We start from the raw sequence: 13,220 nt of genomic DNA, 5'->3' as shown, positions 1-13,220 counted from the left end.
GTACACCTGAAGTAGGTGGACAGGATGGCAAATTCATAGGTTAGGTAAAAGTAAGTGAGAAGGGAAGTTTGCAGAAGTAAATTGGGGAAAACAAACAAACAGAAAAACAACACACTTGCTTAGAGAAGACCAGATCAACAAGGATATAAGACAAGAAGTGGAATCAAATCATAGCAGAGGTCTTAGAGATGTGAACAGCTAGTTGAAAGAAGATGGCCAAAAGGAGAAAAAGAAGTTAAACTATACAACAATAGTGGCATTAGGTCCAGTGTGAAAAATTATGAACAGCTAGAAAGACAAAATGTGGTAACACAAACAGTGAGTGTGAAAGTAAATTGATTAATACAATAGTAAGAACACTAATGAGGAACAGCATATTACTATACAATTTTCTAATTCCCCACAAAATCTATATCTGACTGGGAATTATATCAAAACTATGAGAATCTGAGAAATAAGTATGAACATTAAAAACAGTAATCAATTAAATCTAGCATCTCTTTCAATGATTTTGATTTATAAAGTCAGACATTCATAGGAATATGTGGTAATCAACAGCAACCCTCTGGTGCAAAATACATACATTATGTTCCTAAACTCAAAGGTAGCCAGCTTTCCATGCTTCAACAACCAAATGCAAACAAGATTGTTGTTGGTCTTGAGTATGGAAGATAAAAATAGTCATGCTTACAATGAAGACTTGTCTCTATTGTCTTGTGGCATAGCAGTTGAGAAACACAAGGAACACTTTCCATTTCTTAGCAGAACATCAAATCACACACTCAGCCACTTGTAGACTAAAATTGTCTTACAGCTGTGCAACTAGCAACTCACAGAAGAGGACATAAAATTCTTATAAAGATGCTCATAAATTTGGGATTCTCCAGACACAGTTCATCCTCAAAAAAGCTATAGTGTACAACACACAGAAATATGAAAAACACTGCAGAAAAGGAGAGTACCCACAAACTAGGGTATATTGTGAATATGCAAATGTGCTTTATTTCATAGAAACTCTTAAGGCAGCAACCAGGAAAGGGGGATAAAAATCATGAGAGAATTGAGCTGCAGAATATTTAGAAGAGATACAGGTATTTGAAATAAAATAAATTTAAAAAAAAAAAAGAATGTCTTTCTACATTTTAAATTGGAAGACATGCATGCAACAGCAGACACCAAAGAATGATTTTTCTCCATGCTCATTCTGATGTATATGACCTAGTCACTGCCAAGAGTGCCAAAATTCATTTTTTGAATCCTGCTGAAGTGCTGTCAAAACAGCAGTCCAGCGAGATAAAAGGGCACTCAAAACTGAAATCACATTTTAAGCTCGCTAACCCTTTCTGTTATTCTCCGTTAGTTTCTATTTTGTTATGGAAATATTTTCACATGGAAATGATGTTTTCATCAGGAAAACCTCTCTCCTGATGAAGATTATGGCAATACATCAAAGAGAACCCCCCAAAGAAAGCATCTGATTGCCTAAAAGAACATATCTTCTAATTCTCTTTTTGTTTTTCACTGTTTCTTTTTAATAGTACACACATACAGAGAAAATGAAAATGGAGAGTGAAAGGGAAGGAAGGAGGGGAACAGTGAGAAATGGTAACAAGGAGCACTGCATGAAAGAAAAGGTTAATTACAGGACAAAAGATGCAAGGAATGTAAAGAATGTCAGCAAGTAAATAAATCAATAATCTACAGTCATCATCTACATTCCTGAACTACCTTGAAAGCAAGGATATCTGCCCTTAACATACCCAACAACAGTAGAGATTTTTCAAAGCAGACTTCCACTGCAAGCTCTGTTTCTGTAAACAACCTCCTGTCAACACTTGATTACATGGGAACCATTCCAATGCCAGTCAATTTAACTCTTTTAACAGTTTTGTTTAATATAAGCTTGTAAATACACTATTACTTGCAACAGGGCTCCATTTTGGGGCCAGTTCTCTTCAGAGTTTTCATAAATGACTGGGATGCAGGACTTGAAGGTATATTAAGTTTGCAGACCACACTAAATTGGGGGAAGCTATCAACTCCCTTAAGGGTAGAGAAGCCTTGCAGAGAGATCTTGTCAAATTAGAGGGTTAGTTAATCATCAACTGCTGCATGAAGTTCAAAAACAGCAAGTGCTGGATTCCACACCTGGGATTCCAACCCTGGCTTTACATACAAACTGGGGGACAAGAGGCTGGAAAGCAGTCCTGTGGAAAGGGACCTGGTTAACATTAAGTGGAGTGGACCCTGGCAGCCAAAAGGGCCAACAGTACCCTGGGGTGCATCAGGCACGACATGGCTAGCTGTCGAGGGAAGGGATTGTCCAGCTCTGCTCTGTGCTGGTGCAGCCTCACCTTGAGTACTGTGTGCAGTTTGAGGCACCACAATATAAGAAGGACATAAAACTATTAGAGAGTATCCAAAGGAAGGCTACAAAGATGGTGAAGGGTCTAGAGGGCAAGATGTATGAGGATTGGCTGAGGTCACTTGATTTGTTCAGCGAAGAGAAGAGGAGACTGAGGGCAGGCCTCATAGTGGCTGGCAGTTCCCTCATGAGCAGAGCAGAGGGGCAGACGCTGATCTCCATACTTTACTGGATGCAGTGGGAACATGACTACTGAGGATATGGGAAAGGCTGAGGTTCTTAATGTCTTTACATCCATCTTTACTAGTCAGACCACTTATCCTCAAGGTACTCAGCCTCCTGACCTGGAAATCTGGGATGAGGAGCAGAGGAAACCCCCCATAGTTCAGGTGGAAAGAGTTAGAGACCTGCAGCCTCACCTGGGCTGTCACAAGTCTATGGGGCCAGATGGGATTCACTCAAGGGTGCTGAAGGAACTGTTGGATGTGATTGCTGGGTTGCTTTCTGTCATCTATCAGCACTCATGGTCATTTGGAGAGGTCCCAGATGACAGGAGATTTGCTAATCTTATGCCCATCTATAAGAACAGTGGTAAGGAGAATCTGGAGAACTATAGTCCTGTCAGCCTGACTTTGGTTTACCTTGACCTAGGGAAGTTTATGGAAAAGATCATCTTGAGTGCATTCACACAGCATATGCAAGACAACCAGGGATCAAGCGCAGCCAACATGGCTTCATGAAAGGTAAGTCCTGCCTGACCAACCTCATCTCCTTCTACGACTGGGTGATCTGCCTGGTAGATTAGAGAAAAGCTGTTGATGTAGTCTACCTAGACTTCAGCAAAGCCTTTGACATGGGTCTCCCACAGTATTCTCCTGGAGAAGCTGACAGCCCACAGCTTGGACAGGTACACTCTTTGCTGGGTTAAAGCTGTCTGGATGGCCAGGCCCAGACAGTAGTGGTGAACAGAGTGAAATCCAGCTGGCGACAGGTCACCAGTGATGTTCTCCAGAGGCTGATGTCTGTGACTAACCTCTTTAATATCTTTATTGACGACTTGGATGAGGGAATGGAGCATAGCCTCAGTAAGTTGCAGACAACACCAAGTTGGGGGGAAAAGTGTCAATCTGCTGGAAGGTTAGGAAGGCCTTGCAGAGGGACCTGAACAGGATGGGTTGATGGGCAGAGGCCATTGGGATGGGGTTCAACATGGCTAAGTGGTGGGTCACTGATGGTACTAGGATGGTTGGGCCAGATGACCTCGGCAGTCTTCTCCAGCCTCAATGATTCTATGATCTCTGCTCTCTGATGACAGCAGAGATGTAAACCCGAGGGAACGGTATAGAGCTGGGACAGGGGAGGGTAAGACTGGGTATTAGGAAAGAGTTCTTCACCCAGAGGGTGGTTGGGCACTGGAACAGGCTCCCCAGGAAAGTGGTCACAGCACTAAGCCTGTCAGAGTTCAAGAAGCATTTGGACAATGCTCTTAGACACACAGTCTGCTTTTTGGGTGGTCCTGTGTGGAACCAGGAGCTGTACTCAATGATCCTCGTGGATCCCTTCCAACTCAAGATATTGCATGGTTGTATGATCAGCCGAGAAACATTAACAAGCTGACATGAACACTGAGCACTGCACTTAATTTAAAAAAAAAAAAAAAAAAAAAAAAAAAAAAAGTTAAGATCAGCATCAAATAATTGCAGGAATAATACACTAGAACCTCACCACAACCACCCTTCTCTGCTCTAAAATAGAGCCTAGCAGCTCATGCAGAATAAAAACACAGATCAATAAAACCAAAAGACTAATGTGGTTTTATAAATGTATTTCTTCACAGTGGCATCAGTATATTATGAAGTTAGAGTTTTACAGAGGTAATAGAAGTTGAGCAATAGAGACAAGAGGACATAAAAATCATTACTTCTTAACAAACTGGGATCATTCCATATTTTGGGTGGAGTGTGGGTAGAGGGAGAGAGTAGGGGGTTGAAGAAGGACTGCAAAACAAGTACAGAACTATAACCAAGAATAGGCCATCAAATAGGGTGGCACAACAGAAGTAGATCTGCAGAGCAAAACAGTGGGTGTTGAAGATATTATGGATATTCACCCAACACACATTTCATAGGGGTTTACACGAGACTAACTATGGACTGGTCCAGTGAACTGAGCATCCAGCAGGGCCTGATGTGAAGCATATGTTCTTGTTTAATTCAAAAAGGGATCTAGGTCATCCCGTGGGGCAAACTAAAGCATGGTAAATTGCCACAACAGTAACTTTGCTCAGAAGTGTAACCCTTATTCAATGCTAATAAATACTTACCTGAAATTGCAATGTGCCTCTGATGCTACATATAAAAAAAAGTTTGTAAATCCAGTATCTAACCAGCTTTAACAGCAACACCACCACCATGAGACTGGGTTAGAATGATTCAGTACGAGTGTTGCTACCTAGAAGCCCACTTTTGTCTACAAAACATTACAATAATTCTTCAAGAATTACTTTGCCACACAACTTAAAATATGTAAAAAAAAGCAGAGGAAAAAAATCAGCATCTAGAATTATATCAGAAGTGGACTTGGACACAGTACGTATTTGCAACGCTTATTTTCGCAAACGAAGCTGATAGCACAATTAGGCACCTGGGGTCATCTTTTCCTGAGATTCAAGTTATTTCTTAATGCATGTATGAAGTATAGATATTAAACAAGTCTGACAACCATTTAAGTCATGGATGCAATTACTTTAACCAGGACAAAAAAAGTAGTTGACCCTGCCCCTCCCCACCCTCCCCTCCAAAACACACACACACACACAAGAAAACCAAAAACCTACTGTACCTGTATGCTGTCCTTCAATCCAGGCTTGCAGATACATGAAGAGGAGTAGACCAGCTACTCCAAACATCAGTAGCGACACAAAGACTTGTCTTAGGTTCATGACCCTATCAGAGGGCTACTTCTCAGCTTTCAGAATAATGCATGGCTCATTTTTATGAAATCTTCAGTGCATCTGCATCTTCTTCAGTATGTGAACTTCTTCCCTTGAGACTCTGACCTGGAATAATAACAGATGCAGCTAGTTCTTATGCTACATTCTTATACTCCACCAAAGAATCTGTATCCAGTGTATTGAATGCAAGCTGTATCTCTCACAAACTATTATTTTCCAATGCTGAGATTGCTGTTCACAATTTTGACGATGTCAAGACAGGATTTAAGCAAATCCCTTGGATGAGAATTAAGCAAATCTCTTCAAGTGGCTACAGATACCAGTCCACCTCCACACCACTGGACATCACCCACTGCCGTAATGGTTAATGCCCCCAGATAAGATGCTTGGGGAATTAGTTGATCAGCATTTTACCAAGCTATGTTGTGACATGGGAAAGATTTGTCAAGAACCTGATTCTTGATGTTAACTTCATTGGAAATGTGATCTTGCAAAAATGACTACTATTTTGAAGAGCAGAGGGCCTAGAAGAAGGAAGTAATTTAGTTAACACCCTACACCTGACATAAACAGGCCATAAAACTCAGTTTATAACAGCATACAGAAGACACTGCAGAGCATAAAAAAAGCCAAATTGTTAACCTGAATCAGGACACATTTGGTTTGAAAGCAGTTTACTAGAAACTGAAGAGCAGCTGTTAAAGCTAGCCTGAACAGTAAGAGGATAAAAAAAGCACATTGAAATTCAACAAAATGGAACACTCCTGTAAGTGAGTACCTGATAGAAGTGTCTCATAAACTACAGCAAAGAACAAGTCAAGCTTTTAAAGGAAGACAGTACATTGAAAAAAAAAATATTTGAAAGAGAAAAACATTAAAAGAACAGAACAGAAGTTCAAGTGCATTCAAATAAATGGAAAACTAAAATGCAGACACTTACCAGTTACATGTATTCTGAAAACTGAGAGTATGGCACGTTCCACAAGAAAAGTTCGTATTTTTAAGTAGCTCAGCACTGTCATATCTATACATGCTGAATTTCTAAAAATACACATACACATAAGGCTTAGGAGGGAATCCCATTAAAAATAGCTGCTGAATGAACAGAGTAACTATGTTTTCTAAGAAGCAAAAGATTTCAAGACCAACAAAGAAGCATCTGAAACTTTTCAGAACTTTTTTTTTTTTTCTACTTTCAACATCTCACACAGCTCCATAGACATTCCCAACATGTGTAGGCTGGCACTGCAGCTCTTGCCAGCCACTTGCTCTCATCAACCCTGACTGCCCTGCCCCTTCTGCCAGCAGCAGGGCTTACGCATCCACACAGAAACATTCAGAAACTTGATCCAACTAAAAGCTACTCCACAAAACAATGGAATGGGAACTTTTCTGACAAATGAAGTGGGAAAACACTGGTTTAATCAAACTACAGCCCTAACCAGGTGCCTACAGTTTTTCTGTTAGCAGTACCACCCATTATATGCATCTGTGACACATGCTGGCACAGGATATAGAGGTGACCTTGCCCAAGCACCATCATGACTGCAGGCAGCACCACCTGCAAGCCCTGCATTATCATCTTTTGGATGCACAGTAAAAACCAGGAGCAGTAGCAAGCAATTTAGTCTGTTAATATGAAAAAAAAAAAAAAAAAAAAAAAAAAAGAGGTTTTTCTACTAGGATAGTTTTCGTTTTGAGGGGATAGAAGTTTGTTTTTAAAAAAAGTGTTTTAATACCTCTTTAAACTACAAAAGAACACCAAGAAAAAAAAATCCTACTCCACCATCAGTCGTTACATTTATCTTTGTATCAAGTTTTCAGGTTTCTTGCAATTAGTTTAATTTTATTTACATGAAACTGTATTACTTATGTGTTGGCTACATTTTAAGATTAGCTTTAAATAAGAATACCTACTTCAGCATTGGTTAGACTCTAAATAGATCAAACCCATCTAGAATGTAAACCTATTCTGCTACCTTATAATATTTTTAAAGGCTTTTCAGCTTGAATAAGTAGTTTAATTTATTTAATACAGTGATTTGTAACCCACATACAGAAAAAGTGATAGTTGCATTAAAAAAAGTCTGAGTCCAGTAGTCTTCTAGCAGAAGTTGAAAAATGGCCATGCAACACTGACAAATTTGCTCTTTCAGCATTAAAATGCAACGGTCGTGGAAAACACTCCCAGCATCCTGGCAAAGTGAACATATCTGCAAATATTCTTTAATCAAGATGAATGCTCCTTTGTGGCTGCAAGGGAAGAGCAAATAATCAATTGCTTTCAACCTGAGTGTTTTCAGAGGAGATCAGTCCTATCCACATGGAAGCCTAGCATCCCAGTTAAGCTGTAGATCTTTCTTTGCCCTCTGTCCTGGTCCAAATTGCTCTACTGGGCAGTAGTTTGACATACTGGATAGGATGGTTACTTCAGGAAAACTAATACAACCTAACTGCTATGACTCTCTCAGCTATGATGAAATCAAGTTTTTCTTTAGCTTAACCTCTCCTCATCTCTTTGGAGGTATGTACCCTAATGTGCCATTCCAACTCAAGGTTGCAAAGGGAACATGTTAGGGATGCTTGCACCCTAAAATTTCAAGTCCTTTCAACTTTTTGTGAGAGGTTGCTACATACTGTTCCTATTATGTATGGAGAGAGAACAGCAGACAAAAACAGTACATGCAACACAATGTTGTGTTGGCAACACAAAGCTCTTTGCAGCAAAAATTAGAAACTTGACAAGTTTATAGTTATTCACTTCTGAGGCTAAATTGCTTAACTCCATTGTCAAATTTAAGAGTTTCAGGAATCCACATTCCACTAATGTAAAACCCCTGCATTTTTCCCGTTTGTGTTTTGGGTTCTGTTCAAAGGTGCAAATTCCTACACAGGGCCAACACAAGCAAATGAAATAGCACAGCCACCCCCAAAATGAGTAAGAGTTCATATCCTGCTTTTGGCGTGCTTCTTTATTTCAGTACATCATCCACCCTTCTCTACCTGGCAAGCAAATACACCTGCAGCTGAGGAGATGCATCTCTAGCACTCAAATACCATTCCTGGCTTCCTGTTATTCTAGACCACACAAAACCAGTGGTTCTTGGTTGTAGTACATTTGGCTAACTTAATATTTCCTTGAGACTATTCCCTTTGCCATCACCTAGCTCTAAAATCAAATACAGAAGGGTTTCTAAGTAGTTGGAGGCAATGTATTATTCCTCTTTCTAATTCCCCTCCATACTTTTTCCTCCACCTGAAAAAGGATGATCATAATTAGTGGTTAGCCAGCAGTGAATAAATAGATGCTCCTTATAATGGTCAAAGCATTCGTGTTACTGTGGGTTACCACAAATTCCCACTCATTCAGCATCTCCGAAGACACACCTGAGTTAATAAAGGAAAATGAGAAATAGCACACTAAGCTACTGCAACCCTTCACAGCCCACACATCATTTTTTCCTTCCTTCTTTTCTTTTTACCCCCAAGAAGCAACACATTTCCTGATGCCTCTACAGGAGTATCATGGCAGGATAATTTTGCGCCAAGGAATGTCCTGCTGGACACCCGCCCAGGCTACTTTCAGCACAGTCAGCGAAAGGATACAAGAGTATCTTCTCACTTCACCGCTCTCCCTCCTCCCTCACTTCTCATCCGTTAGCTTGTGTCCTACTTCATGCGTATCCTCTGGGATCACCTTTCCACTCTCCACACCTCAACTCTCTGGCTTCACAACAACATGAGGTACAGCCCTAGCTCTTAACAATGCTTGCAAAGTTCTTCTTATAAGGCAGTGCTATTCTTTGTTCTGGTTTATCCCAATAGTTGCTAGGAATAAATACACAGTATTTGCTCTTTTCTCTCTCTGGCAAGTTATGCAGAGAATTATGGTTGGGTGAAGTCAAAGTTTTAGAGAAATTTGAATTAAATGCATAATCGAATCAAGATAACCAAACAGTCCTGCTGAGCAAATTCACAGGAGTGAGGGAAAAAAAAAAAAAAAGAAAAAAAAAGTTTCATAATGTTGCCCTTTCAATCCATAGGAATCTACTTGAGGGTCTAAAAGGTTAGAACTCTGCCAGACTTCACTACAAGGGCTAAGCAGAGGGCAGCGCAGCGATGAGTTTCTCTCCCATCTCATGACAGCCAGTATATCAGTACCTGGTGGCTTGAAGGCAGATAACCAGTGTCTTCCTTTATGATCTAACAGTCAGGCCACTGATACATCAGCCTTGCCTCCATACCTCAGCAAATTCTCAACCTCCAGAGACACTCGGACACAGCCTTCTTATAAGTGTAACTGAAGACACCATCTGGCCTGCACAACTTTTTCCACTGGCAATAACAGATTACTACTTACCAGCCTCGCAAATCAGGTTAAGAGAATTTTGTTAGAGTTCTGTAAGAAAAACAATGAAACCCGCTGCATGAAATACATATCTGAAATACATATATATTTATATAAAATGGAATCTTCTGTATGAAAATACGTAGATTTCTTTGAGAAGAAAACTGCTTAAAGTAAGCATCCTTCCCTTGCCCACTGAAAATCCTGAAACAATAAAGCCCCTTCAAAAAGAAAAAAAAAAAAAATCTTAAAATTAAAGTTTCAAGAATAATCAGAAAATTCCAAACATCAACATCACCAGAGCAACTTCCCACCAGTCAAGTTGCACATATTTAGCATTTTTCTACTTTACTCTCCCTTGTTACATATAAAACCTCAATGCTGCTAAAGAAATTATGTTTTGTTATTAATGCATATTAAGTGCATATTAATGCACTTTATAGCATACAATATGTTATACAAAATGAATAATGTGGCACAGTAAATATGTTTTGCTTTCGATTTGGCCACTTTAATATATTAAAGCCTGCTTCTTATTACCCCTTCAATATTTTTCCAAAGAAAAAACTCTTAATGAAGTAATATATAAAAATAAGACTCATTTTACTAACAGAGCATGTATTGTTTTCTGATGCCATTAAAAATTCCCATAAGAATTGTATCAGGTGACTGAAACCAGCCCATAGTAGCCACGTTACTTCTGAGATCATGTAGAATTATGGACACTAGCCTGGTCCTACCTGTCAACCTTAAATCCTCTTGAGCTTCAGATGATATTAGTTTAATCCACACAGTAACTGTCCAGTTAATTAGCTTGTAGTTAATAGAAAGCTGCAGTTCTCATAGAAATGAAATAGAAAGCAGCTGTGCTCATGTTAACAACAGATAAATGCAGAGCTGTCCTATACATGAGTGTGTAGGTTAACGTATCAGCTTTGTGATAAGTTCTGCTTGCTTAAAGAACACAAAAACACTCCCGTAGCAGTGAAAATTATAGGTTTGGAACTTTACCAGTTTATCAAAATATTCAATACCAATGGTTTCATTCTACAGACCAGGACACATCCTCACTTCAAAAAGAATAAAGGCTTTATCATTTTCCATAATAGCTCCCAGTCAGGACTGCACCTACTGTACCTGAGCACACAAAGACGTGTTTGGCATGCTTAGCTCTCACCTGCCTGAAGGACAGTGAGCAGTCCTGTGAAAGTCACATGGATTATGGAAAGTTATACAGAAACAGCTTGTGAGACAGCAACTTGATGTCTCTGAATCTTATAGGCAAGGTTGGAGATGGACTCCCCCATTTCCCCACTTAAGACTGGGGAATAAAAAAAAAAAAAAAAAAAAAAAAAAAGGCGTCAACAGTCTTTTTTCTTTCTTTTTTTCTTCTTTCATGTAATTAAATGATAAGACCTTGTTTATTGACCGCAGTGAAACAAAGTGTTTTCAGCATGCCAGTCTTGCAGTCTGGTTGCCCTAATCACTCATGTTACTGCTTGAAAACGCACAGACAATACTACTATTTATTTATTTATTTTTTTAATTTAATAGATATACCCTGAATTACAGATTTCTCGTGTGATGACTGTGAAGGGGGGGGGAAATGGAGGAAGAGTAGTCAGCAGAAAAGTTGCTTCTTTTGCGGAGCGCTCCCTCGCACAGTACCGCGGCAGGGGAGTACTAGGTTTCCACTGAACTTCTGGGGGACGCTCCAGAGCGCCCAGCTCCTGAAACAACCCACAACCCTCCATCTCCGTAGGGAGCCATCCCTCGGCAGCCGGTCCCGTGAGCGAGAGCCCCTTACCACCACGGCGGCCCCGGGAAGGCGAAGCGCCCCGGTAGACCCGCAGCAGACGAAGCAAGCTCTCGCCCCGGGCCACCCCCATCCCCCAGGGTGAAAACATACCGAGGCGGCCACGATCCGTCTGCTGCCTCCTCCCGCCAGTAAAACACCCGGCACCCCAGGGCTGGGCGGCAGCGGAGCGCCGCGTTAAGAAACAGGCTGCTTGCAGGGTCAGGAAGCAACCCCCCAAACAAGCCCACCCGCCTCGCCGACCGGGGCGGAGGCGGCCTCCGCGCCCCGCCCCGGTGCGCCCCACCCGGCCCGGCCGCCCCCGCGCCACCCCTTTTACCTGCCCGCTTCGGAGCGCCGCGCTCCTACCACCGGGCGGGAGGCGTGCCCGTAGCTGTGGGGAGGCACAAAGTTTCACCGCAAAACTTTGAGGATGAGGAGGCTGGGGTGGGGCCCCCGCCTGAAGGGGGGAACCCCGCCGGCGCCTTGGGGGGTGAATCTCTGTGAGGGCAGGTAAATGCCGTGTTTGCTCACCCGCTTGCCCTCTCCTCCGCCTGTGTGTCTGCAAAACCTGTGTCATTAAACAAAGAGCTTCTCGCCGTTTCTGCCTCAGAACGCCCCTGAGATTAAGCGCTTTGCTAACAGGTTTTGTTTGCTGTTACATATCCAGAGGTAGGTTCTCCCAAAGCCAGCAAATAAATGCGTCTAAGCTGCCAGGTAGAGACAAGTTATAGCTGGAGTTAGCTACCGAAACAGGTAGTATTCTAAAGTAAAAACTTTGTCATCTGTGGGAGACACTGTGATAGATAAAAATATTTAACTAGTGTTTCTTAACATTTCAGATGTGCTTTGCAAACATTATCAGCTTATTGTGATGACAGTCCAGCAGTGCAGACAAATGATATTGTCTCTCTTTAACTGGCACGTTGCTTCACTTATGTTTTTTTTCAAGGACATGCTCTAGTTCCTGCTTGTAATGGGGTAAACACAGAGGAGCTCTGATTTTCTAGAGATATTCTCAAGCCACTTTTATACAGCTCTCTCTCCTTTAGGCATTTCACTTCATTGCTAGACTGCATGTTCCTAGAATTACTCCCTGTATTACAGACCCATTGCTCACTTACAGCACAAGCCCTTTCTTGATATAACAGTAACATATCTTCACATTTTTGCACATCTTTTATTTTAAAAGCTATCAAAACATCTTGTGCACTGTTACAGCTAGCACACAGGGATCACTTCTCCAATCAACCAAGCACAACCAACTTTGACATGAAGATGAACATCACCAACCAGCTCAAGACAGTGGTTCAGAGCTGGTAATAAAGAGCTGTGTGCTGCTCTGATTTCAGCGGGGGGTTAACTAAGCAAAGTGTAATTACCCCAACCAGAGCTTAGACACTGGGCATAACACACATTCACAGAAAAGTGCTTCAGGGTCTGAAGCAACCAAAGGCAGCCAAGACCTGTGCACAGTGTTGTTCCTTATGGGTTTCCAAACCAGGCATTAAGCCAGTCTGCTCCTGCTTAGTCTGAGTTGTGTGAGTACATATTGCCTCACCCACAGTACTGTAAATTTTATCTCTTATCTCACTCAAGGACCTCCCTAGTCACAGATCATTATAGAGGCTAGCAGCTGAGAGCAAATCCAGAGAGCAAAGATGTTTCATTCTTATTCTCTAAAGCCAGCCATCGATCCACTTTTAAAGTTCTGGTAAGTAAAAGCAGTCCCTTGCACTTCCACACGTGCAGCTTGTCT

At 41.4% G+C, this 13,220-nt stretch overlaps 1 protein-coding gene across 2 annotated transcripts in view; it reads right to left on the bottom strand.

Moving 5' to 3' along the window:
• CHST9 (carbohydrate sulfotransferase 9) overlaps window positions 1-11,693 on the bottom strand; it is a 95,673-nt gene extending 83,980 nt beyond the window's left edge. For both annotated transcript variants that reach the window (XM_082753613.1, XM_082753614.1), the window contains exons 1-2: window positions 11,576-11,693; window positions 5,207-5,423 (exon numbers count right to left, since the gene is read on the bottom strand). In XM_082753613.1, the coding sequence (XP_082609739.1) occupies window positions 5,207-5,306 (100 nt within the window). In that variant the 5' untranslated portion in view covers window positions 5,307-5,423; window positions 11,576-11,693. The remainder of the gene's footprint in view (window positions 1-5,206; window positions 5,424-11,575) is intronic.
• Between the last annotated feature and the right edge of the window lie 1,527 nt (window positions 11,694-13,220).

This window comes from Aythya marila, assembly GCF_965140915.1.
Source record: "Aythya marila genome assembly, chromosome: 2".
Classification (NCBI taxonomy): Eukaryota; Metazoa; Chordata; class Aves; order Anseriformes; family Anatidae; genus Aythya; species Aythya marila.
The sequence above is the reverse complement of the archived record's forward strand: the minus strand, read 5'-3'. Positions and strand labels throughout refer to the sequence as shown.